Source organism: Canis aureus, chromosome 19, assembly GCF_053574225.1.
Source record: "Canis aureus isolate CA01 chromosome 19, VMU_Caureus_v.1.0, whole genome shotgun sequence".
Lineage (NCBI taxonomy): Eukaryota > Metazoa > Chordata > Mammalia > Carnivora > Canidae > Canis > Canis aureus.
Window position 1 is genome coordinate 46,666,432 of NC_135629.1, and position 22,740 is coordinate 46,689,171.

Genomic DNA, 22,740 nt, shown 5'->3' on the forward strand with positions numbered 1-22,740 from the left:
GAGATTGGGATCTGGACGGTGGGACAGGTAAGGACAGCTAAGGACCAGCTGAAATGGGGACCCAATTAAGTTGATGTGGGGGGAGGCAGGGCCCTGCCATCCTGGCCTCTCTGATGGGAAAGGCATCAATGGGACAGAACTCAGGTATTGCTCCACAGGCTGGCCTGTGCTCAGCCCTTAACCCTCCAAAATGTTCCCCATGAGCACCCAGCCTCTTCCATGTCCATCTTGGAAGAGGCCTGAGAGGGAAGACTGGGCATTTGAATCCACTTCCTGTGGAATGAATAGGAGGGTCTCAGGGGTGTGCTCTGCCCCCCAGCAGGGCCTAAAGTAGGAATGGGATTGAGAGGATACTGGGCTCCCATTGGAAGGCCGACTCTGCCCTGAGTCAGCACCTTCCACAGTGTCCTTTGGGGAAGCAAATGTATGTCCCCTCCAATTGGGTGGGACAGTGATGACCTCTTAGATTCCTAGCACATCTGAGAACTGAGCAGACCATCCTGTCTGTCCTGCTGTCCGGTCCCCAGGCCAGAGACTTGGATGCCTGTCTAGGCCTGAGTGCAGAGCCACCCAGGCGTCCCAGAAGTGGAGATTTTTAAGGGCTCATTTATCTGGGTGGGCCTCAGGGACTCCAGCAGGGCCCCTGGGCTGAGTCTGCCCCCTTCAGGAGGTCCCCAGCATTATGTCACATGAATTTTGCGTGATGCCCACTGAGCAAGACTAGGGAGGATCCTCTACAGTCCTGTTGCTGGAAACTTTTGAAAAAAGATTTATTTAGTTATTTTAGAGAAAGAGAGAGCACACGCTTGCCAGCAGGGGGAGGGGCAGAGGGAGAGGGAGAAGCGGACTCTCAGCAGAGCCTGGGGACCGAGACCATGACCCGAACCGAAATCAAGAGTCAGATGCTCAGGATGCCTGGATGGCTCAGCGGTTGTGTCTGCCTTCGGCTCAGGGTGGGATCCTGGAGTCCTGGGGTCAAGTCTTGCATCAGGCTCCCTGGGGGGAGCCTGCTTCTCCCTCTGCCTATGTCTCTGCCTCTCTCTCTGTGTCTCTCATGAATAAATAAATAAAATCTTGAAGCAGGTACACTATCTCCTTAAAAAAAAAGTCAGATGCTCAACTGACTGAGCCACCCAGGTGCCCCGGTTACTGGAAACTGTTGGGCCATGGAGCTCCCCCAGCCCAAGCCTGGCTGAGCAAGTAATGCTGGATGTCGGCCCCTCAGCATCCAGGGTCACATGAGGGCTCTTGGTGGAGAGGGGGCCCTCTGGACAGACCAGAGTTCACACCCTGTGTGGATAAGTCGCTTTCCTGGAATTTTGATTTTTAACTCAATTAGACGGAAGAACAACTTTTTGGTGCCAACTGAGTGAAATCAGGAGTGTTAAGCGGCTGTACACAGTAGGCATTTCATAAATATTTACTGCACCGAGACACAGACTCAGGCAAGACCTGCTTCCAGGGGATGGGCTGAGATCTGGGCTCAGGGCCAGTGGTCCCTGTGGAGGTTCTGGGAAGGCTTCCTGGAGGAGGTGCCATCCGAGCTGGGTCTCAAAGGCTGAGGCATTTGCCAAAGCTACCCCAGGAAGGGGTAACAGAAGGAGCTAGAGCCAGAAGGTAGTAAGAGAGGCAAGTACAGGGCAAGAGGGCCACCCTGCCATGTCCTTCCGCCTGTCCTCCAGGGCGCTCAGAAGTACACAGAGCCCTCGCAGTCTCCTTGCTCATCGAACTTCTGGATCTGCATCTTGAGGTGCCTGAGTTTGCCCTTCAGGTAGTGGCAGCGAGCCTGCTTGTCCAGGAAGCTGGGGTCCTGGGCAGGGCAAGACCCAGGAGAGTCCTTGTGGTGCTTTGGCCTCTGGCCCTCGGAGGCTCAACCCTTCACCTCTTCCTCTTTGGACCTCAGTTTCCTCTCCTTGAAACTGGGCTCACTGAGCCTCTTGGGAGGATGGGGTGTGCAAAGGCGGGCCTGTGGGGCTCGGGGGCACAACTCACCGTCTGCTTCTTCTCAAATTCCCTCCAGACGCGGGCAGCAACGTTGGCTTCCTTCTGCGAGTAGAGAAGGGGTTGGGGGTGCTCAGAGGATGCTGAACTCAAGGATGGATGGGGAAACTGAGGCTCAGACAAAGTGACCCGGGGGTGCAGACTTCCAGGGCTGACCCTGGTTACTATGCTGTGGTGCTCAACCAGCCCTGAAGAGGAAGGGGCCCAGAGACCTGGACCCAGAGGGGGTCCCAGAGCCCAGGGTCCACCACCTGGAAGGGCTGTGGGCCAGGGGTGTCTGCTGGGGCTGACCTGGCTTCGGGGCCTGGGCAGTGAGTTCAGCAAGGTCTCCAGCTGCTGGAGTTTTGCCAGGGCCGAGCCCACCTCCTGCTGGAGCTCCAAGAACTCTGTGTACTGGTCCTGGAACACCGCAGCGTAGCGGCTGCGTTCCCTCTCACTGCTCACTTGTGGGTACTTCCTGCGGGGTTCAAGTGGGTCAGAGCGGGGCGGAAAGAGCCCGACCCTTCCCCCAATCAGTTTAATTTGTTTTACTTTGCCCATGTTGGACTCCCGGCCCCAAAACCCCCTTTTCTCTTTTTACTAGTCGGTAAACTCTTATACATTTGTCGAAGCCCCAGCCTCTATGCCCCTTCCCTGTTCCCAGGCATCAGGATCAAGGTGGGGGGACACTCACAGCTCATAGTCGGGCACTGGCTGGGGCCTTGGCGTGTGCTCCCTGGGGATGGCTTCGATAGGCTTCCTGGTGCTCAAGGGGGCCCGGGAGGGCAGCTCATCCTCAAATACAATCTTCTTGGGCCTTGCCCTGGGGGCTCCTAGTTGAGGCTCGCACAGAGCGCGGGGGGCGCTGGCTTCCCGGCCTGGGGGCACCAGTCGCTGCAGATGCCGCAGGAATCAGGTTCCCCACTTCCCTTGCCGCGGGGTGCCGCCCCCCCGGTAACCAGGGTGGGGAAGCCACGGCCCCCCACACCTGGGCGCCCTCCTCCCGCCCCGACTCACCGGGGGCCCAGGGCCGGGCGGGCGGGTCTGCAGGTCCCCACGGTGGCCGCGGGGCTTGGGCGGCTCCCGGGTGGGCATCGGCTTCGGCGAAGCGCCGGGGGGCCGTCCCCGGGGCGGCGAGCGGGTCCTGCGGGGGGCGCCGTGGCCCGCGCGTGGCGGGGGCGGTCGGCGAGCGGCCTGCGGAGCCGGAGAAGCGCGCGCCTGGGGCGGGCGGGGCCGCGGGAGCACCGGGGGGCGGACTCCGGAGCCGCGCACCGGCCGCCACCGCCCACTCCGCCATTTGCATACACGCACCCGATTGGCTCGCACAGCAGCCCGCCCCCGGCGGCGCAACCCGGAAAGGCGCTGCGCCCGTGACGTCAGCGCGCATCCCGGGTGGGCCCCGCCTCCAGTTAACCCCCGCGCTGCTGCAGCCTCGCCGCTCAGGGCGCGTGAAGCCCGCGGACACCACCCCCGGGAAGCCCCCCGGGACTTCCGCCCCAGCTGCAGGCCGCACGGACGGCTCCCGTCCGGGGTTACCTGTCCCAGCGTCCGGGTCTCCGAGCCTGGGTCCGCTCCCAGAGACGCGCCCGAGTCCAGGTTGTGCTTTAACTTCAAAGGTTGGACCCAACTGGCGGGGTCGCTCCACAGGGTGGGGCGGGGCCTAGCGCGGCTGGGCGGGGCTGGCGGGGAGGGGGCGGCACCCCGCGGTAAGGGAAGTGGGAACCTGACCTGCTGTGTGCTTGGAGCTGGCCGCTCACCTTCTCTGACCCTCAGGGTTTGTTTTTGTTTTTTTGGCCTGAAAAACCAGTGGTTTTAGCAAACTTGTACTTATCGGGTGGCGGGCACTGAGGGGGGCACTTGACGGGATGAGCACTGGGTGTTATTCTGTATGTTGGCAAATTGAACACCAATAAAAAATAAATTTATTAAAAAAATAAAAAAATAGGGATCCCTGGGTGGCGCAGCGGTTTAGCGCCTGCCTTTGGCCCAGGGCGCGATCCTGGAGACCCGGGATCGAATCCCACATCTGGCCCCCGGTGCATGGAGCCTGCTTCTCCCTCTGCCTGTGTCTCTGCCTCTCTCTCTCTCTCTCTGTGTGTGACTATCATAAATAAATAAAAATTAAAAAAAATAAAATAAAAAAAATAAAAAAACTTGTACTTATCTATTTACTCAAAAATTATATTTTATTTTTAAAAGATTATTTATTTTTTATTTATTTATTTATTTATTTATTTATTTATTTATTTATTTATTCATGATAGACATAGGGGGAGAGAGAGGCAGAGACACAGGCAGAGGGAGAAGCAGGCTCCATGCAGGGAGCCCCACGCGGGACTCGATCCCGGGACTCCAGGATAGCGCCCTGGGCCAAAGGCAGGCGCTAAACCGCTGAGCCACCCAGGGATCCCCAAAAATTATATTTTAAAAATATGAGAGAAACTGGGTTGTCCTACTTTTTAAAATTTTTTAAAGATTTTATTTATTTATTCATGAGAGACACAGAGAGAGAGGCAGAAACACAGGCAGAGGGAGAAGCAAGCTCCATGCGGGGAACCCCATGTGGGACTCGATCTTGGGTCTCCAGGATCACGCCCTGGGCCAAAGGCAGATGCTCAACTGCTGAGCCACCCAGGAGGTCCCCCACTTTTCTAACTCCAGGGCTATTACAGTTTCCCACAAGAAGTTTTACATCTTAACTAATCTGGTGAGAGAAAAAGTTCAGAGACGATATGTTTTTCTTTTCCTGCACATTTTTTTTTCTTGTTGATTTTTGGGAGCTTTTTGTATACCAAGGATGTAGTTTAACCAAGTAGTGTATCTTTTCTTTTACTATTATAGGTGAGATCGTCTGATACATTTTGCAGCTTTTTTTTTTCCCCGCATGAAGGAAACTAAATATTCATTAAGCCCTTGCTGTTTTACTAAATTGTCGTTTAAATAGCTTTTTTTTAGTTACTTTGAGTTTTTCATATAGTCCTATCATCTGCAAATTAACTTTGCCTTTGTCCTCATTTTTTAAAATTATTTTTTATATATTTTTTAAAGATTTTACTTATTTATTCATGAGAGACAGAGAGAGAGGCAGAGACAGAGGCAGAGAGAGAAGCAGGCTCCATGCAGGGAGCCCGACATGGGACTCGATCTCGGGTCTCCAGGATCACGCCCTAGGCCGAAGGCGACGCTATACCGCTGAGCCACGGGGCTGCCCTGTCCTCATTTTTAAATCTCAATTCTTTCTTGTCTAGTTGAATTGACCAGCACTTCCAGACAATGTTAAACCTCTGGGGGAGTTGGGTGGATTCTGTGGGCATCCCCCTCCACCCTCCTGTATTTGGTGGCAGGATTGCCAGTATTTGTTCATTATATTGAGTGCTGTTTTTGGCTTGAGATTCTGCAGTTAAATGAGGGCAATATCTATCATTGCTTATTATTTTTTTTTAAAAATTGTATTTATTTTTTGCTTATTGTTTATTGAGGGGTATTGAGTAATGGATACTCTACAGTACAAAGTACGATTTTACCCTCTGATTTTGTTTCCTGATGCATGAATGTGGCTATTAACAAACTTCCTATCGAACCATCTCTGCATCTTGTGTGAGCCTTCTTAAGATGGATTTTTTTTTCAAAGACTTTAGGTAAGCTCTATACCCAAAGTGGGGCTCGAACTTAAAACCCTGACACCAAGAGTTGCATCCTCTACCGACTGAGCCCGCCAGGTGCCCCTTAAGATCTATTTTTTGAAAGTTGCCATTAGAGCTTATAAAAAGCTTTAGTTGGTGTTTTTACACCCATGTTGACATTGACCCTCCACGTGGGTACTTCCATGTATATTCCCACAGTGGCCACTCTCACAGGCCTGGGACAAACATCCTAGTGCACCTGTTACCTGCCCAGCCTCTCTCACTGAGCTCCCTTGGTCACCTCCTTCACAGGCTTCACCTTTGACGTCTGGAGTGAGGGTGAGCAGAGCCCAGGACTGATGGTTCTCCTGGGACTCCCACTCCATGACCTCTTCCAGGGTCCAACTCTGGAGTAGTGCCCACGCAGTCCTCACCTGAAATGATCAGGCTATGTCCTTGGCAGGGCAGAGTTCCCACAGACCCTCGTGTGTTTGTTGAATGGCTTGGTGAAGGCTCTCTAGTTTCCTGAGAGCTCAGGTTGTGGCTGGACTAAGTCCTGTCTCTGAATTCTCACCTTCAGCCACAAGCAAGGCCCAGCACTGACGCTCTCTCCTCCAGGCTGACGTCCAGAGGTAGCCCCATTCCCCTCCCACCCTCCGGGCTTCACCACAACCGGACAGGCTGAAGGCACCGTGTCTGGCTCTGACCCTACCAGCCGGGGGCTCCTGTGTCTTCTTGGAACGTGGCCTTTTTCAGTGTGGGGTAGGTACCGCGGAGGGACTGAAGGGGGGGTATTGCTGGGTCACTACTCCTCCCAGACTGACCTTTCTCTCCTGCTCATGCGTTCCCTGTGGCTCTCAGGAACCTGCAAAGAGCCTCTGTATTGTTGTCCAGCCCAAAGGGCAGCCCTGGACACGGGTGGAGGGCAGACAGAGGCTAGACAAGCTGGGCCAGCACAGGTCTTTATTTGAGTTTGGGCATGATGCGAATGAAGAGGATCATGCTGATGAAGATGAAGCAGACGATAATAAGCATGGCCCAGAGCAGCCAGTTGACCGACTTCTGTGTGTGCTGCTCCAGCCGCTCCGATTCGGTCTTCAGCTTCTCCAGGTTCTGGTCAGCCATCTTGAGGGAGTGTGACAGGGTCTGTGGGCGAGGTGGGGAGGTCAACGGGACTGTGGCCAAGTGTGGCCTCTCCCTGCCGCCTGGGAGCAAGTCTGCTCCTCTTGGCCCTTGCTAGTACTATGTTCTCTGCTGGGGGGTCCACGTCTGCCTTCTGTCAAACTTCTATCATCCAAGAGAGCCCTGGCCACGAGGCCCCTCTGCTGGGGAACCATCTCTGGTGTCCCCGGGCAGAGGCTAGGAAGTTCCCCCGGCCCTCACACCTGGTTGTCCTTCTTAATGACGCTCTGGGCGGCCAGCGTGTTGCTCTTGAGGCTCCTTGCCAGGCCCAGCATCTCCTCCGCCAGCTTCTCCTGGAGGTCCTGATGCCGCTGCAGGACGACGTCTAGCTCGGCTGCTGACTGTTTCTCATCCCCTGATCTGGGCCCTGCCACCCCGCTGACCTCACACAGAGGTGGACGGGTGGGCAGGAGACAGGGTGGAGGAGTGGGAAGAGACCAACACATTCCCAGGGAGCCCAGAGGTTATGGCTCCAGCCCCTGCCCTGCGTAGGGTTCCGTTTCCCCTTCTTCACTTTGGCTTTTTGGAAGAGCATCCCCAGAAGTGGCTTCTGATCGGTGATTTAGATGCTTGTGGGGGCCTTCATGGTTTGGTGCCTCAGTGGTCCCAGGTTCATCCCGCCCCACCCTCCACCCTCCACCCTTCCCATCCCCGTGCTCCCCCCAAGGGCTGAAGACACTCACATTCTCTTCCTCACATCCAGCTTGGGCTCTGGAAGCAAAAAAGGCCAAGCAGGAAGAAGGAGAAGATTGGTTTCCTGTTTCCCAGCTTCCTGATGGTTGCTTGTGATGTGTCTGCTACTCATCATGTCGTTTCCTGTCTTATCTGCTTCCCAGCGAGCTCCTGATCATGCTTCAAAGCTCTAGCTCAAAAGTCCTCTCTTCTAAGCAGTTTTCCTCACTTCTATTTGGGCTCCCCCAGGCCCCAGGCCCCCTCTGTTGGCTTACCCTTGCCCCTGCGGCCTGGGGGTATCCAGCTTTCTTCCCTCTGGGGGCCAGCTCCTCTGTCCTGGCATCCCCATCAGGCACAGCTAGGTGACGCCCCTGGGGCTACACTCCCTGGGCTGCGGGAGACCCCATGGGAGCCAGGCGCAGGATGTGAGGCAGCGTGACAATTAAGCCTCAAGTCCTGTTTTACTCAGGGTGACTCACCTCCAGCAGAATCCTATGGGAAAAAGGGAGAGCCATGAAGTCACCTGCCTTGTCCTGCACCCCAAACTATCCTTTCTGCTCTCAGACTCCGCCCCCACAACCCCCCGCCGGCAAGTCCCATGACCTCAGGATCTCAGTTTCTTCATATTTTGAAGGGTTTAGCTGATCCACATAAAAGGCTCAAAAAGACACTTGCCGTCCTATTTTGCAGATGGAAAAACTTGTCTATTTGTGGCAAGATGAGATAAAGTCATGTAACTGTGGCAAACTCATCTGATGCTCTGGGCCAACTCTGGGGTGCCAACTAGACAGGCACCATTTTTGCCTCGGACCAAACTCCTATCCATCTAGCAAAGTCCTGGCTCGGCCTTTCTTGATGGCCCAGGGCAGAGGCTGTTGGGCTCCCTAGTGTCCCTATGCCTGCCAGCATTTGTTGTTCTGGCCACACCCAGGCACTAAACTGTCCCTAACCAGAGGGTTCCCAGGGACCAGGGAGGAAGGCAGCCCTACCGTGCCTAGCAGCTCATTCCTCATTTCGCTAGTGTATCGTGCCCGTGACTGCAGATGCACCGTCTTCGTGGCAGGCACCCGCTCCCTGGCTGTGGTTGGTACGCGGCCAGGGGCCAGGAACTGGTTGGCTAGTGCCTTCTCTGAGGCAGAGGTCTGCAGAAGGGGGAAGAGGGGTCACCGGAGGGGCAGGTCCACGGCAGGTGAGTGTGATGAGGGCTGAGGAAGTAGAGCACCCCTGCTCACCAGCTTCTCTGCCTGCAGCATCCCCTTCAGGAAATCCACCTTGCGGGAATATTCATTGATCACCTCAGAGGCTGGTTTGCTGGAAGGTGAGAAGAGGAAAAAGAAAACCTGTCCACTGTCTCTAGTTCCGGGAAGGATCTCAGCAGGGGCTGGAGCCCAGGGATTCCCTGACAGGAGCTGGCCCTGGCCCTGATTCCCATCCCAGATTTGAAGCCCCTGTAGCCACCTGCACTCACCTTGCTTGGGCTTTCAGGGCCTGCAGCATGTCCTCAAGGGCTCCCACGTACTGGGAAGGGAAAGTGGGGGTGTCAGCCTGGTCCCCCATACCCTTCCACTCCTCCCTCTCCTGCCCAAAGGGAGTGCTGTCAGGGCCAACAAGGGGCGGGGCCAGGATGGGGCGGGGCCTAAAGGGGGAGGAGACACGCGCCGAGGGGGCGGGGCCAGATGAACCCTAGGGAATGGGGCGGGCGCTGCAGGTGGACGTGGCGGACCGACCGGAAGGGGCGTGGCCAGAGCGGTCGTTGGGACGGGGGAGCGGGGCCCGGTGTCCGCTACCGCGGAGGCCACCCCCCGGAAGTCAAGCTCCACTTGACAGTGCAGATTTCCCTCACCTTCTCCAGACGCCACTCTTCCGGGTCCCGCTTCTCCGCTGCCATCGCCTCGCAGCGGCACAGCAACCGCACTAGGTTCAGCTCCAGCCTCGACGCTGCCATCATCTCCCGGCCGTACCCTGCCCCTTCCGCCGGCGCCATCTTGGAGAAGGGCGGAAGTGCCCTCTTTGGGCCTCTTCCGGGCGCGTCCGCCACTCGTTCGCTGTTGCGTCTTGGGGGCGGAACTAATGTGTTTTTTGGGGGCGGGGGGGACTAATGTGTTGTTTTAGGGAGAGGCGCTGTACTGTCCGTATCTACTCGAGACTAGATGGCGTTTTCCCCTCTCAAGCGTCTTAACCCGTCCGGAGGGGTTAAACGGACCCGGTCCATTCGTCGCTCACGCCGTCTCCAGCTCGGTTCTTCCCACGCCGAGCTCTCCGTACCCCGGCAGCCCTACCCGGTTCTTGCCTGGGTACGGCCTGGGATGCAGGAATCCGAGGCTTAGGGGCCCATCCAGAGTTTACGGTTATGAGCTTCCGGCCCTGACACCGACTCATCCCCCCCACCGCAGTGGCCCTGAGAAAGTTTATTTTCTGGGCCCGGTTCCTTCTTTGGGAAAGGTACAGTGTGACAAAGCCTGCCTCAAGGGGGGACATTAGCTCTCGGGGTGAGAGGTGGGACAGTCAGACCCTCATGGAGAGAACCCCACCTGGGTCCTCAGGCAGTCAAGGCCCATCCTGTGACCTCCCTGCACCCCTTGGCCTGCGGAGGGCAGGGTAGGGGTTGGAACGTCAGAGGTACTGGAGCTTGGCTGGCAAGCAGCACTCATCCATCTTCCACCCCTGACGTCACCTGTGTCCTGGTCACACCAGTGGGCTTGGTGTCTTCGCAAAATACTATGTAGGAGACTAAACCCAGGGTGAATGAAATAGGGCACTAGAGGCAGCCTGGGCAGGCTCTGAATCCCAGCCCTGCCCCATCCCAAATGTGTGGCCTCGGACAAGCCCCCCAGCTCTTTCTCGTGTGTCACATGGACTAGGGTTCTTCACTGTCCACCCCCCGCCAGCCCCATGGGCCCCACCTGCCAGCAAGTTCCCACAGCTGCCCATCTTATTGCAGACTGGGAGCTGGTCTGAGAGGGGATGGTGGGGGTGGGGATGGGGTGTGTACCTTCTGGCTCTGGTGGGCCCACTGGGAACTGATCTCTTCATAATGAGATGACCCTTTTAGCTGACATTTAAGTCTTAAGTAGGGGTAGGGTGGGTGCTAAAACATGGCAACAGGAGGCAGTCCCCCCCCCCCCCGGCCCCATTTCCAGATTAATAAATAAGCACCTCCAGCAAGCACACCACTCCAGAGTGAGGAGTAATGTGAAATTCCAACAGCAGTGTTTGCTGGGGGCGGGGGGTGTCAAGGCAGGTCCTCCCCGACAAGGGGCATAGCCCCTTGCCCTGCATCTGTCTTGGCTGAAGCCACAGGGTGGACCACCCCCACCTGCCAGCCCCTCCTCCCCCAACTGACTCTGAACCAGTCTGAGAGGAACTGCACACAAATACCTTTCAGGCACTTTTTATTTTGCACGGCTTGCGGGGCACCCGGGGCACCCACCTCTCATCCCAGACCTGTGGCCGTGTGTCTGGGGAGTGAGCCAAGCCTAAGAGAGGGGAAGCCCAACTCCGGAGAGCCCCAGGCTGTCACTGTTGTCCAGTAGGAATGTACAACCTTGCCCTCCCTGCCTGTGAGTGGTCCTGAGTCGCGGCTCCTGTTTGCCACATGGAGTGGGCAGTGTGCCGAGGGCAGCCTCCTCCAGCCTCCTGAGTCCAGGGCATGGTGGACAGAAGAGTGATGGCCACATTCAAGTGTCCCTCGGATGTGAGGTCTGTGGTGCTGCAGGTGGAGGCTGCCTACCACCTTGTGTCCTGACTCCAGCCACCAGCCTTGAACCCCAGAGGGGCCCCAATACTCCTTCCAAGGCATGCCAGCCAGGTGGCTGCCAGCCGGGCAGAGGATGAGTCTGAGAAAGACTTGGGGGCAGTCCTGTGCCCCAAGTGTCCAGATCCCTTGGGCAAGGTCCTGGCCCTCAGACCCTGGGCCCCAAGCCGTCCTCGTGCAGGTCCGGGCCTCTGACGTGTGGCAGCTGTGCAGGCTTTGCTCTGAAGACTCATGTCCGGGTTATAAGGGAGATGCAGGGCGTTAATATAAAAGTTTGTACATACATGTATAAAAAACAATTTGGTCTCTGGTTAAGGCTGTTAACAGTTTAAAGTTATGTAAACCACGCACAAAGAAACAGTTACCATAAAAACAAAAAAAGAGGTGGGGGATGCCAATGCCAGGCTGCCCACCATGATTTGGTGATCTGAGTGGGCGCGTCTATATGATGTGGGTAGGCTGAGCCTTAGGTGGCATCTCCCTGCTTAGGACTCTGCAACTGGGGCTAGTGCCCACCTCACATTGTCTTGGAGTTTTTCATTTGGGATCCTTCTCAGCCAGATGCTGGCTCTTCAGCTCAGTGACCAGCTCTGGCACTGGGTGGCCCTCAGCCGTTGGCCTGGCCCGAAGTGGGGGGCAGGCAGTAGGTTGGGGGGTCTGAGTACCTCCGCTTGGCCCCAGGAAGCCGGCTGTCCTCATCCAGGGGCTCCCGGATGCCCTGCACGGGCAGGTGAGTGCTGGGTGTGATATACACAGAGTGTACCTGGTCCGGGCGGCGGGCAGGCGGCTCTCGGCGCCTCACTGGGGCAGCAGCCTCCTGGGCACCCGGTGCCCGGCCAGGGAGGTGGGAGGGCAGGCCGGGTGGGAGCTTGATGTTGGTTGTGGGCATGATGGGGGTCCGCCGGGGGGTCTTCACTCTGACCGTCACGAAGGACGACGGCCTTCGTCGTGGAGGGGCGGCTGCCACGGGGAGGGGGCTCAGGGCAGGCGCGCCGGGGCTGGGGAGAGCAGGCGCGGGGGGCCCTTTTGAGAGACAGACGGCAGGGTTACTGCAGCTTCGGGGCCAGGAGACGGACCCTTGCCCCAGGGCCTGCCGGTGGTGAACATGGGAAGGAGCAAAGCAGACGCTGCCTTAATACTGACCTTCGGAGGCCCCCCGCCCGGCCCGCTCTTCCAACAGGCTCTCAGTGCTGGCTGACGTTTCAGAGTCCAGGTTTTCCTCATCGGAGCCCCGAGGGTCCAGCTCCGGCAGCCGATAGGTGATGTCCTCCCTGGGGGTGGGGGGAGGGTGTCACGGTGTCCAAGGCTGTTCCCAGGGTCAAAGACCACCCAACAATAGTGCCAGGCCAGCTGGGGACAGAATAGGAACTTCCTGGTCCTGGGTGGGAGGCCCTGCCCTTAGTACCCATCCCCAAATCCCCAAATCACATCTGGCCCAGAGAAACTCCGAGGAGCAATGTGTCAGGCTGCTGAGGGAAGCCATCCACCTCGCCTATACTCAGCTAGTGATATGTTTTTGCCTCAGGGCCTTTGCAAGTGCTATTCCCTCTGCCCGGAGTCCTCTACCCTGTTCCTAGGACTGGGGTGGCCAGGTGGCCCAGGTCACACCTGTTCTACTGGCATAATGGTAGTGGCAGCCCTACTCACACATCTTGACCAGATGACAGATTCGTTGTTTACCCTAGTTAAGACCAACTTCAAGACAAAGTTTGGGCATTATCCCTCTGCTGCCCCTTCTTTTCCTGTGGACCACGTGGCTTCCCATGGTCAAGCATGGGGTTTAAACAGAGCCCTAGGCTGCACTTTAGGACAGTAGCACCCCATGAGGGAGGTACTGGATGACGGGAAGGAGTCTAGCCCGTCAGCCTCCTAACAGCCAGGTCTGCTCTGCAGAGGGGCCTGGGGATGGGGGCCAGATGGCACAGCTGAGGGCAGAAAGGGGGCAGAGACACTTGCTTCTCCTCTTTGATGGACTGTATCCGCTCAATGAGGATCTCCTTCTCACGGTCCTCATCACCGCTGGGCACTTCTTCTTCTGGCAGCACCCCCAGCTCCTCCAGGCTGCCAGCACTGCTTCCTCGGGCCTTGGGGCTCTTGATCTACAACAGAGAAGTGGCAGGTCTGGCTGGCCCCTCTGGGTGGGTGGGGCCGGTGCTCTCGGGAGGGGAGAGTCGGGTGTGAACAGCTGAGGTTCGGGTGTGAACAGGGAGAGGTTAGTTCTGATGTGGAAGGTGGGTTTAGTGAGGCTGCTCCAAGGATCACGTGGGGGCCGAGTGGCTGGTGCTCGGCTGATTAGTCATCCTCCGCACAGGTGGTCAGCAGCAGTGGGCCTCCCCCAACATGCACTTCCAGAAGGTTAGCACGTGCTCGGTCTATCCTATGAGACCATGGGCACGGAGGGAACCCAGCATGCACCGCACCCGGAGTCATGCAGGGTGGGCCCACGGAACATGTACATACCAGGACCCCCTCATAGGGAGACGAGAACCCCAGTTTGAGAGGCCATGGCTGGGGAAGAGACGAACAGAGGGTAACCACCCAGGGCCACGACCACCACCCAGGCATGTCACGGGCACCGAGCCACATCTGACTGTAGGGACAAGGACAGGGCCCTCCCAGGGGAATCAGGACCTGCCCCCCAAGCCCCCACCCCCACCGTATGGCCACTTTCCCCGGAGGTGTGGGTGGAAGATGATGTGAACATCACCAAGTGGATGACAGGTCCCCTGCTGCCCTTTGAGGGCTGGTTGGCAAGAGGCTGAGCGAAGAAGGCGGTCATTGAGCTGAGTTGGGGAACTGGCCCCCAACCGTGCTCCCATGAGGCCCCTGGCAGGAAGGCTTGTGGCCAAGGGTGGGCTGGGAGCTCAAGGGGTGGAAAAGTGAGACCTCGCCCCACCGCCCCAGCCAGGCCCCTGGCCATGCCCACCCAGCGTGCTTACAGCGTTCTGTCGCAGGAGGGAGAGCCTGCGGAAGGCGATGCTCTCCGCAGCTTCCAGCTGGTTAATCTCCTCCATCTTCACCTTGTACTTCCTCATCTGTTCTTTGATCAGCATCTCCACGCAGCTGCAGAGAAGGGGACTCAGTTACTGCCCCCAGGATGGCGGTGTTGGGGCCCGGGGTCTAGAGAGGCCCTAGCTGGAGACCCAGACAGAGGCCACACAGGGCCGCAGACACAGCCGTGGGCAGTGGCCCTCATCTCCATGCCAGCTCACTGTGTGACCTCGTGTGGCTTGCGCCACCTTTCCGAGCCTGAGTCCCTGTCTCGACAAGGCTCCTGGTTTGAAGGAAGAAGTCTAGCACCCCGGATCAAAGTGAACCAATCCCTCACAGTCATCCTGCCTCACGCAGGAGTATGAACAGGGAGCCTGGGTGATTGGTTGCAGCGGCTGCAGGCACTGAGCCCCCGGGGGCTCCAGCAGGTGCACTCTGAGTGCTAAGGGTGTGCGGCGGCTCAGCCCAGAGAGGCAGTCACAATTCAGGTTTTCCATCATCACACCCACATAAGAAAAAATGGGAGCAAAGAATGTGCTGGAAGAGGCTGGAAGCAAATCTGTCACCACCACGCCGCTACCCGGGTAGTGTCAGGGCCGCACAAGAAACCACCTAGGGTGACGGGTTCTTCTTTTTACAACTCGAAGCCTGAATAATGTCCCATTAGTCTGACGACTTCCTTCTGAGTTCTTCTGAAGAACTCTTTGAAAACTTTTGAAGACGACGCAGGGGGCAGAAGGGACCCCCAGACAGCTGTTTCTTTCCTGACAGTTCTCACTGCTGCCAGAGGCCAAGAACATGGGGCTTTACTGTCTGCCCCGCACCCTGTGACTGGAGAGGAGGGCTTCCTCCTTTTTCCCCGAGTTCTTCAGCCTCAAACACACTTGGCAGTGATGCCCTGGCCGCTGAAGGAGACATGGGGTGGGGAGCCCCGGCACCTAGCACTCACGTGGTGACCTTGAGGACGTCCTTCATGCTGGTCAGTGGGTCTGAGTTGTCGGGGCAGCGCAGGAGGCAGGGTGCAAAGATGATGGCTAGAGCGCTGGGTGACATACGGTTCACGTCTTCAAGCAGGGCCACCCTGCGTGGTGAGCGGCAGTTAGGGGTGGCCAGGAAGCTCCTGGACCGAGGCCGGAGCCCTGGGGTTGTGGCACCACACCCTGGAGCTGGGAGAGGGGCACGAGAGGCACCACAGAAGAGTCTGGGGGCCCCCCACCCGAGGGACCCAGGGAACACTGCAGCGGGGCTCTTGATGGGGACCCCCACCCCAGGGAGAGCAGGCAGCAGGCACTTGCTTGACGAGGTGGAAGATGAGCCGCTCCAGGGAGTTGTGGTTGGCCTCAGGCAGGTGCTCCAGGACGGCGTAGATGGCGGCCAGCTGCTCCTGCTTCTCTGGCAGCTCTAGGAGGGCCCAGCGCGTCAGCTCCCTGTGGGCCTGGCCCTGACACGTTCCCAGGGTGCCCGGGAGCCTCCCACTGAGTGGGGGCTAGGCTGGGTGTGTGACAAGATGCAGAGCCCCACAGGGGTCCTGGCCCTGCCCCAGGCTAGGCACCTGCGCCTCTCCGACCGGCCACAGTGAGCACCTGTGGTTCGAACCCCGACCCTGCCCACCTGCCCACCCTCGCTGCTGCCGAGACTCACCTACGGCTCGGAGGAAGTCGCCGTACTGGGCAAAAGTCATGAGGGGCTCGGGCAGCTCTCGAAGCCACTGTTTGAGCACGCCGGTGATGGCATGGATGGGGAAGTTCTCCAGCTTGACGGCCGCGGGGTCTGTGGGAAGGCCAGGGCGGGGCTGGTGAGGACAGGCAGGGGGGCCGTGCCCGCGCGCCCACGGTGCCCACCCACCCTCGACACCCACCTGTCTGCAGTGCCTGTCTTAGCTCCCGAGTGCGGTTGGCAGCGCCTGACTTGCGGTAGAGGCCCTCGGTGTATAGGCCATGCATCTCCACATGTTCTAGGAGCTTTTCCAGCACGATGGGCACTGAGGCCTTGTCACTGGTCAGGCTGTCCACGCACACGCCGAAGTGGCCTGGCTCGGCACCGGGCTCGCTCTGCAACACCAGAGGTGGGGTCAGGCATCCCGTGTGGGCTCCATCCCTCCCTGCAGGCTGCTGGGGGCGGCTGCCTGGGAAGGTGAGCTTGTTGATCGCCGGGCAGGGGTTCCCCACAGCTCCCTCAGGGCAGATGGTCCTGCTCCTGCTGCAGCCCCAGTGCTTGGGACCCTCCTCTCTTGTGCTTCCCTCCCTCTGGAGGAGGGAGGAGCAGGGCTGGAGGTCTGAGATGCACACAGAAGCCCAGTCCTGTCTCGGGGGACTTCAGGGGTCTCTGACAGAGCCAGAGTGTGCTCTGCTGACACCAGACCAGCCCCTCCTGCCAGCTCCCTGCTCCTACCTGACACCTAACCTTGGCTTCGCACCAAGCACACCTTCTCCCCCTATGGCTTAGGATGGCCTCACCCAGGTGTTCTGGGGAGGTTCCTGGCCCTGCAGGGGCTCACCTTTCTCCCGCATGTGTAGGAACAGTAGGTCTGAATCTTGTGCACACACTTCTTGTGGCAGGTCATCTTGCACACTAGGAGGTCATGGGGGGTGTCACAGATGGTGCATCAAGGGCCCCAGGTCCCTGGGGCCACCTGCCCTATCAGCCAGGGATCCGCTGACTGGCTTCTGAATTTGAGTCTAAGAATTTCTGCCTTGATTCCCACGACAGGAAGCCACATGGGCAGATGTTCACAGCTGGTGACTGTTAGTGGCCTTAGAGCCTGGCCAATGGGACAGGAGCAGAGGTTTGGGGAGCCATACTTGAGAGAGAAAGTTAGCTGAGACCAAAAAAGAGGGGGCACCAAGTGTCCTGGTCTCAGAAGTATCTGTGACAGACACAGGCGGATAGGTTGCTCCTTACACGAGGACTGAGGAGACAGGAGACCCGGGCAGAAGACAGGGGGGCTGATCACGGAGGGAAAACACGACTGCCAGAGACCTGACTGAGCTGGCCCAGGGCTAGACCCTCCTGCCAGCTGGGTCATCCTGGACTTTGTCTGTGTCTCAGGGCTCCTATGGGGGTGCCTGGCCTTGCCTGCCACATGAGGGGGGGACTCTGGGGGTCTGGAGAGGTGCTAGTGGTTCAGGCAGCAGGAGCAGTGGGTTCCTAAGCTGGGAGGTGGGACATGGGGTAGCCTGCCAAGGGGGGTCATGTGGAGGGCAGGCTGCAGAGGAGGGTGGGGGCCTCAGGGCCGGCTGAGAATCGGGATTTACCCCAGGGTGATGGTGGGAGGACTGAGAGGCTGAGGCATGGCCAGGGCAATGTTCCAGAAAGTTCCACCCTGTGGCTCACATGAAGGCCCAGGTGCACAGGGAGGGGTTGGGGACATGGTGAAGGGTTAGGAGGTTTGGTGGAGGGTAGTGGGGTGTGAGGGGAAGTGGTGGGGGAGTTAGGGAATGCTGGAGGGGGGCGGGCACTCACCGCTGCAGAGCAGGGCCTTGTCCATGAGCCAGATGTATGAGAGGCACTGCTCACACGACTGCGGGATGCTCACCTGGTAGCTGACGAACACGTGCCCGTTGTGGTGCTGGGCCTGGGGGCCACAGGGGAGGGTGTTGAGTGGCCAGGGGGGACCCTCCACGGTCTTACCACGCGGCTACTCAGTGTGATCATAGCACGTGGCATCTCAGGGCTGAGGTGCATGGTCACCATTAGGGCTCCGTATGGCCGAGCGGGCAAACACGCTCACATACGCTCACGCACACACGCACAAATACTCACAGCGCGATCCTGTTTCCGCTTCTTCTTCTGAGCTTTGCTCTGCTGTGAGGGAGCACAGAAGTGAAGTCTGGATCGGCCCTGGGAGTACCCCCGCCTCCCCGCCCACCGTCCCTGAGGTGGCACCACCAACCTTGGGCGGCTCGAAGTCGTTCTTGGTGTGCCCGCGGGTGAACTCGTCAAGCAGCGACTGGAAGAGGTTGAGGACCAGGTTGGTGTCCTTTTCACCCCGCTCTGCTGCCAGGTTGTTCACCACAATCTGGTAGTTCTCCATCAGGTCCTTGTAGCCGACGTGGATCTTCCCGTTCTGTGGGGACGCAGGCGTGACCCCGGTGGGACAGACAGCGGTGGGGCGGGGGGGTGCCCTGGAGAGGGCTCAGGAATCCCCACAGGGGCCCTCCCCAAGGCTGGGGGCTGCACGTACGGGGACGGAGTACATGGTTTTGAGGTTGCTCCTGAACTTCTCAGTGGCTTCGATGAATAAGCTCTCGGTGGGAGTCTTCTGAGAACGCAGATCGTTTATCTGGAGAAAAAGAGATGCCCTGATGTGGAGTTACCCGAGGCTTGGCATCTGATCGGTTGTTGCTCTGCTCCATTCCAGGTCCTTCTTTCACTCCTCTACGATCCCAGCAAAAAAATCCAGGCCCTCTGGCCAATCCTAGTCTTTCCAATCCTTTCAGTCCAGGTTTAAACTAAACACCCAGCATCTGGGGTGGATTACGCTAGGGGCGGGTGTTGAACAGCATCCCTGGCCTCCACCCACCAGATGCCAGTAGCAGTCCCCACTCACGACAGCCAAAGATGTCTGCAGATGTAGCAACTGTCCCCTGGAACACAATCATCCCTGACTGAAAACCAGTGGTCTAGCCCGGGCCCCTCCTTCCACCCTACACAGGTGCCGAACACTGAGCCACGCCCCAGATGCATGTCATGGTTACTGATTCACGGCCACCATATACAACAAGTGCTTAATTAGCATCTGCTCTGAGAACCCAATGCATTTTGTAAAAGTGTATTTGAAGCAAAATAAGTTGATGGCCAGGGCTGAGCCACAGTGAGGCCACCGGGGGATGCAGGTATGTCTGGTGCCCTCCTGGCTGCAAGCACTTCCATTTCAAGGATGAAAGTGGGGCAATTACCTCTAAGGGTGCTGAGAGATAACAGAGAAAGTGTCTTCAAACAGTAGATTTTGAACTTCCTGGGCAGGTACTGCCAGATAAAACTCATTTGCCTGGTGCCCACCTGCACACACAAGTGCACACACCTCTGCAGGAGAGGACTCTGGGCCAGGCTACACCCCCTCGCCTGAGGCTCTCAGGACAGGTATGTCCCAGAAGTAGGCACTCTGGATGTAACACTGTTCCATGTGTTCTGTGCAGTCCCTGTAATCAGACCCACTGAACTTTTTTTTTTTAAGATTTTATTTATTTATTCATGATAGACACAAAAAAGGAGAAGAGAGGCAGAGACACAGGCAGAGGGAGAAGCAGGCTCCATGCAGGGAGCCAGATGTGGGACTCGATCCTGGGACTCCAGGATCATGCCCTGGGCCAAAGGCAGGTACGGAACCGCTGAGCCGCCCAGGGATTCCCCCGCCCCCCACCTTTTTTAAGTAAGCTTTATGCCCAACATGGAGATTGAACTCATGACCCCAAGGTCAAGAGTCACGTGCTCTACCAAGTGAGCCAGCCAGGGGCTCCAACACCCACTGACTTTTCACACGAAATGTAAATGTCCACGAGGAGCAACATGAATATAGGCTACAGATGTTCTTAGATGAGCCCAGGTAGAATTTTGCAGTAAAGGAGCTAATGTCAAGTTTAATAATAAGCATCTGGTTTCTGGAATTTTCTGTGTTGGAACTGTGCATCTGGACTGTCTCTTCCCGGCATGCTGAGGGTTCCAGAAACTGCCGGGTGATGAAAACCCTTCTGGGGATGCCCCGGCCTGACTCTGCGTGTGCCCCCAGCCCCATAGTTGCCCTCAGAAGACCCACCTTGTTGAGCAGAAACTCATCCAAGTACTTGAGCTCATTGGCATTGGTGATCTTGCGGAACACTGACTCCCGCCATTTCTCTGACACTGTGATTTTGCCAATCTTAAGGTTGCGGTTTTTCTTCCCTTTGCCTCCTGGCTCCTTGGCATGCTTCTCACCTGCTGGGTGGCGGTGCTGGTGGCTAGAGGCTGGACAGAGAAGGAATAGCCAGTGAGGTGGGTTCTAGGGGAGGCAAGGGTCACACACACAGAGGACCAGGACCCTGCCCTGCTGTAACTGAGGGCTGCAGACAAAAAGCACCCCAGTGGGGGGACCAATCAGCCCCAAGGCCCTGTGCCCAGAACCCGTCCCCAGGGACCCTGGTGGCTCATTCCACCCTCCATCCCCAAGGCTGCCTGGGACCAACCTTCTAGATTCTTTTTGGTGGTGGCGGCTTCCAGCATGGTATGCCCAGGTACTGTGTTCTCAGTTTCTTCCACACCTTCCAGGCTAGACTTTTTATCCTTATTCTTATGCAAGAAAAGTCTTTTAAAAGTGGATCTGTAGGAGAAAGTAAGGGGTTTCCTTTAAGCCTCCGGAAGTGACAACAGAAGCAAGGCTGAAGAAAAGGTGGTCTTACTATAAAAAGAAAAATAACTCTTGTCTTGGTTATCACTAGAAAGAAATGCTACTAAAAATGAGATTCATATGTGTGAACTGACGGGGAGTCAGGTGAAAAAGCAAGATGCAGAGCAGATATCACAGCATGACCCTATTATCTTAAAAAAAGAAAAAAAAAAGAAAAAAAAAAAAAGAAGTAAAACTACCCTCTGCCTGCTTATGTGTTTTTACGGGCCCAAGTATTAGGAAAGGAAATCAGAAGGAACAAATGCCAAATCATGCAACGAATGGTACACCCCACAAAAGATGTGTCCATGTGCTAATGCTCAGGACCCGTGAGTGTGACCTTATTTGGGGAAAAGGTCTTGCAGGGGCGCCTGGGTGGGTCAGTCAGTTAAGCGTCTGGGCTCAGGTCATGATCTCCGGGTCTTGAGATCGAGCTGCCATCAGGCTCCCTGCTCAGCGGGGAGTCTGCTTCTCTCTTTCCCCCTCCCTCTGCTGGTGCTCTCTCGCGCTCTCTCTCTTAATAAAATCTTAAAAAAAAAAAAGGACTAGTACCCTTACAAAAGGGGCCCTTGCCCTTCCTGCCATGTGACGCCCCGTGAGTTGCCCTCTGTGAACCAGGAAGTGGCCCCCACCACATACTACATCTGCTGGTGCCTCGATCTTGAACTTCTAGCCCCCAGAAGACATGTCCATAGTTTAAGCCACGTAGCCTGTGGTGGTTTTGTTACAGCAGCCCAAACGGACTAAGACCTCAAGATGAGGTCATCCTGGGTTACCCAGATGGGCCTCAAATCCGGGTTCAAGCATCCTTATAAGAGAGAAAGAGAAAACACACAGGAAAGAGGAAAGTCACGTGAAGATGGAGGCAGAGACTAGGGTGATGCAGCCACAGCTGAGGATGCCTGGAGCCCCCAGGAACCGGAAGAGGCACGGAGGACCCTTCCCTAGAGCCTTCTGAGAGGGTGGCCTTGCCCACATCCTGATTTTGGACTCCTGGCCCCCTGGGACCAGGAGAGGGTTGTTGGAAGCCCCCCTGGTCTGAGGTGCTCTGTTTTGGTGGTGGGGTGTCTCTGTAGTGGTGGGCTCTCTGCCTCCCTCTGCCAGCCTGTTCTGGACCTTCCTCAGCCTCCAGTCCCTGCGTTCAAAGCTCCCCTGTCCCACGGCCCATGCTCTCTGTTCTGTGATGGAACCACCTGGAGCATTTCTGCAGGGGCTTCTGGGGACAGAGCCTTGGCCCAGTTCCTTCTAGCCATGGACCCAGGAAGAGCTCCAGAGGTAGGGGGAAGCAGGGAGCTGGTTTCGATACCATAAAAAGCCAAATGGAAACTGTCTACCTGTGGCCCCAGAGGAAGTGACCCAGATTGGCTCTCACCTTAGTGGGAATCATTAGGTTGGCACGCAGCCACACTGCACGTGAGGAGGTCATGACCTGGGCTCCGTGAGGGATCTCTCCTCCTAGCCCGGGCAGACACCTGCCGACTGCGCTTCATAAATGCCATCAGTTTAGGAGACCAGACCACCCTGGGACGGGAGGCCCTGGCAGGGACCCTGGGCAGCCTCTCTCTGGTCACCTGAGCCACCTCCCAAAGCAAAGCTCACACTTACTTAGAGTCGGCCTGGGCGCCTGGGGACAACCCGGAGTCTGTGCCGGCAGATGTGTCGCCTGACTTCTTTTTCTGGACGGCCAGCTTCTTGCTGCTGGGCTCCCCATCCACGGTTTCCGTAGAAGGCTGCCAGAGAACAGGGCTAGGTAAGCAGAGGACGGCGGGACTCGCTGGAGGGAAAGCAGGGGTGCTTTGCCCACCACGCCGTCCATCCACCAACTTCCCTTCTCTTTTAAGCTGTACTTTGGGGAGAGCCAGGGCAGCCAGGGTGGAAGAGGGTTTGGACCTAGAGGGGTGAGAGCTGCAGCCTAAAGCTTTACCTGAATCTTGGTCTGGGATGGGGACGGGAGGAGCTTGGAGACGTCGCTCGTGGATAAGGAAATGCGTCTGTCCCTGCGAGATCACAGAAAGGTGGCTTTTATTTCCAAGAGTGAGTTAGGAGACATGTTTAGTTGTCCTGACTCGGGTGGGAGGAGGCCAGGGATGTTGCTCCACGCTCCACAGGGCACGTGACAGCCCAACCCAGAGAACCAGTTGGCCACAAGCGTCAGCGTGTGAGGCCGAGAAAGCCCG

The 22,740-nt window shown here is 57.3% G+C and overlaps 3 protein-coding genes and 1 long non-coding RNA gene across 10 annotated transcripts in view; 1 reads left to right on the forward strand and 3 right to left on the reverse strand.

Annotated features, from left to right (window-relative positions):
• Window positions 1-1,404: 1,404 nt before the first annotated feature.
• Window positions 1,405-3,174, reverse strand: OCEL1 (occludin/ELL domain containing 1). Its single transcript, XM_077859488.1, has 5 exons — window positions 2,998-3,174; window positions 2,675-2,874; window positions 2,293-2,458; window positions 1,993-2,046; window positions 1,405-1,810 (listed from the first exon to the last, which is right to left on the reverse strand). Exons 1-5 carry the CDS (start codon window positions 3,073-3,075, stop codon window positions 1,688-1,690), a joined length of 621 nt encoding a protein of 206 aa, XP_077715614.1. The 5' UTR covers window positions 3,076-3,174; the 3' UTR covers window positions 1,405-1,687.
• A 1,249-nt stretch (window positions 3,175-4,423) lies between these two features.
• Window positions 4,424-8,197, forward strand: LOC144290355 (uncharacterized). Its single transcript, XR_013358056.1, has 2 exons — window positions 4,424-6,365; window positions 6,465-8,197. It is a non-coding gene; the product is annotated as an uncharacterized LOC144290355 (long non-coding RNA).
• Window positions 6,550-9,467, reverse strand: USE1 (unconventional SNARE in the ER 1). Its single transcript, XM_077859501.1, has 8 exons — window positions 9,301-9,467; window positions 8,926-8,975; window positions 8,690-8,768; window positions 8,447-8,599; window positions 7,937-7,949; window positions 7,469-7,496; window positions 6,989-7,163; window positions 6,550-6,749 (listed from the first exon to the last, which is right to left on the reverse strand). The coding sequence occupies exons 1-8, from the start codon at window positions 9,439-9,441 to the stop codon at window positions 6,567-6,569; spliced, it is 822 nt and encodes a 273-aa protein (XP_077715627.1). The 5' UTR covers window positions 9,442-9,467; the 3' UTR covers window positions 6,550-6,566.
• Window positions 9,468-10,832: 1,365 nt separating this feature from the next.
• MYO9B (myosin IXB) overlaps window positions 10,833-22,740 on the reverse strand; it is an 89,084-nt gene continuing 77,176 nt past the window's right edge. For 3 of the 7 annotated variants that reach the window (XM_077859494.1, XM_077859496.1, XM_077859490.1), the window contains 18 exons: window positions 22,488-22,560; window positions 22,169-22,293; window positions 20,364-20,497; window positions 19,958-20,145; window positions 18,386-18,484; window positions 18,095-18,268; window positions 17,965-18,006; window positions 17,665-17,776; window positions 16,700-16,773; window positions 16,061-16,253; window positions 15,844-15,972; window positions 15,498-15,603; window positions 15,152-15,283; window positions 14,151-14,274; window positions 13,672-13,719; window positions 13,168-13,310; window positions 12,355-12,482; window positions 10,833-12,234 (listed from right to left, as the gene is read on the reverse strand). In XM_077859494.1, the coding sequence (XP_077715620.1) occupies window positions 11,819-12,234; window positions 12,355-12,482; window positions 13,168-13,310; window positions 13,672-13,719; window positions 14,151-14,274; window positions 15,152-15,283; window positions 15,498-15,603; window positions 15,844-15,972; window positions 16,061-16,253; window positions 16,700-16,773; window positions 17,665-17,776; window positions 17,965-18,006; window positions 18,095-18,268; window positions 18,386-18,484; window positions 19,958-20,145; window positions 20,364-20,497; window positions 22,169-22,293; window positions 22,488-22,560 (2,440 nt within the window). In that variant the 3' untranslated portion in view covers window positions 10,833-11,818. Of the gene's footprint in view, window positions 12,235-12,354; window positions 12,483-13,163; window positions 13,311-13,671; window positions 13,720-14,150; window positions 14,275-15,151; window positions 15,284-15,497; window positions 15,604-15,843; window positions 15,973-16,060; window positions 16,254-16,699; window positions 16,774-17,664; window positions 17,777-17,964; window positions 18,007-18,094; window positions 18,269-18,385; window positions 18,485-19,957; window positions 20,146-20,363; window positions 20,498-22,168; window positions 22,294-22,487; window positions 22,561-22,740 lie in introns of all 7 variants that reach the window. The other 4 variants (XM_077859495.1, XM_077859491.1, XM_077859492.1 and 1 more) reach the window with 3 other exon arrangements.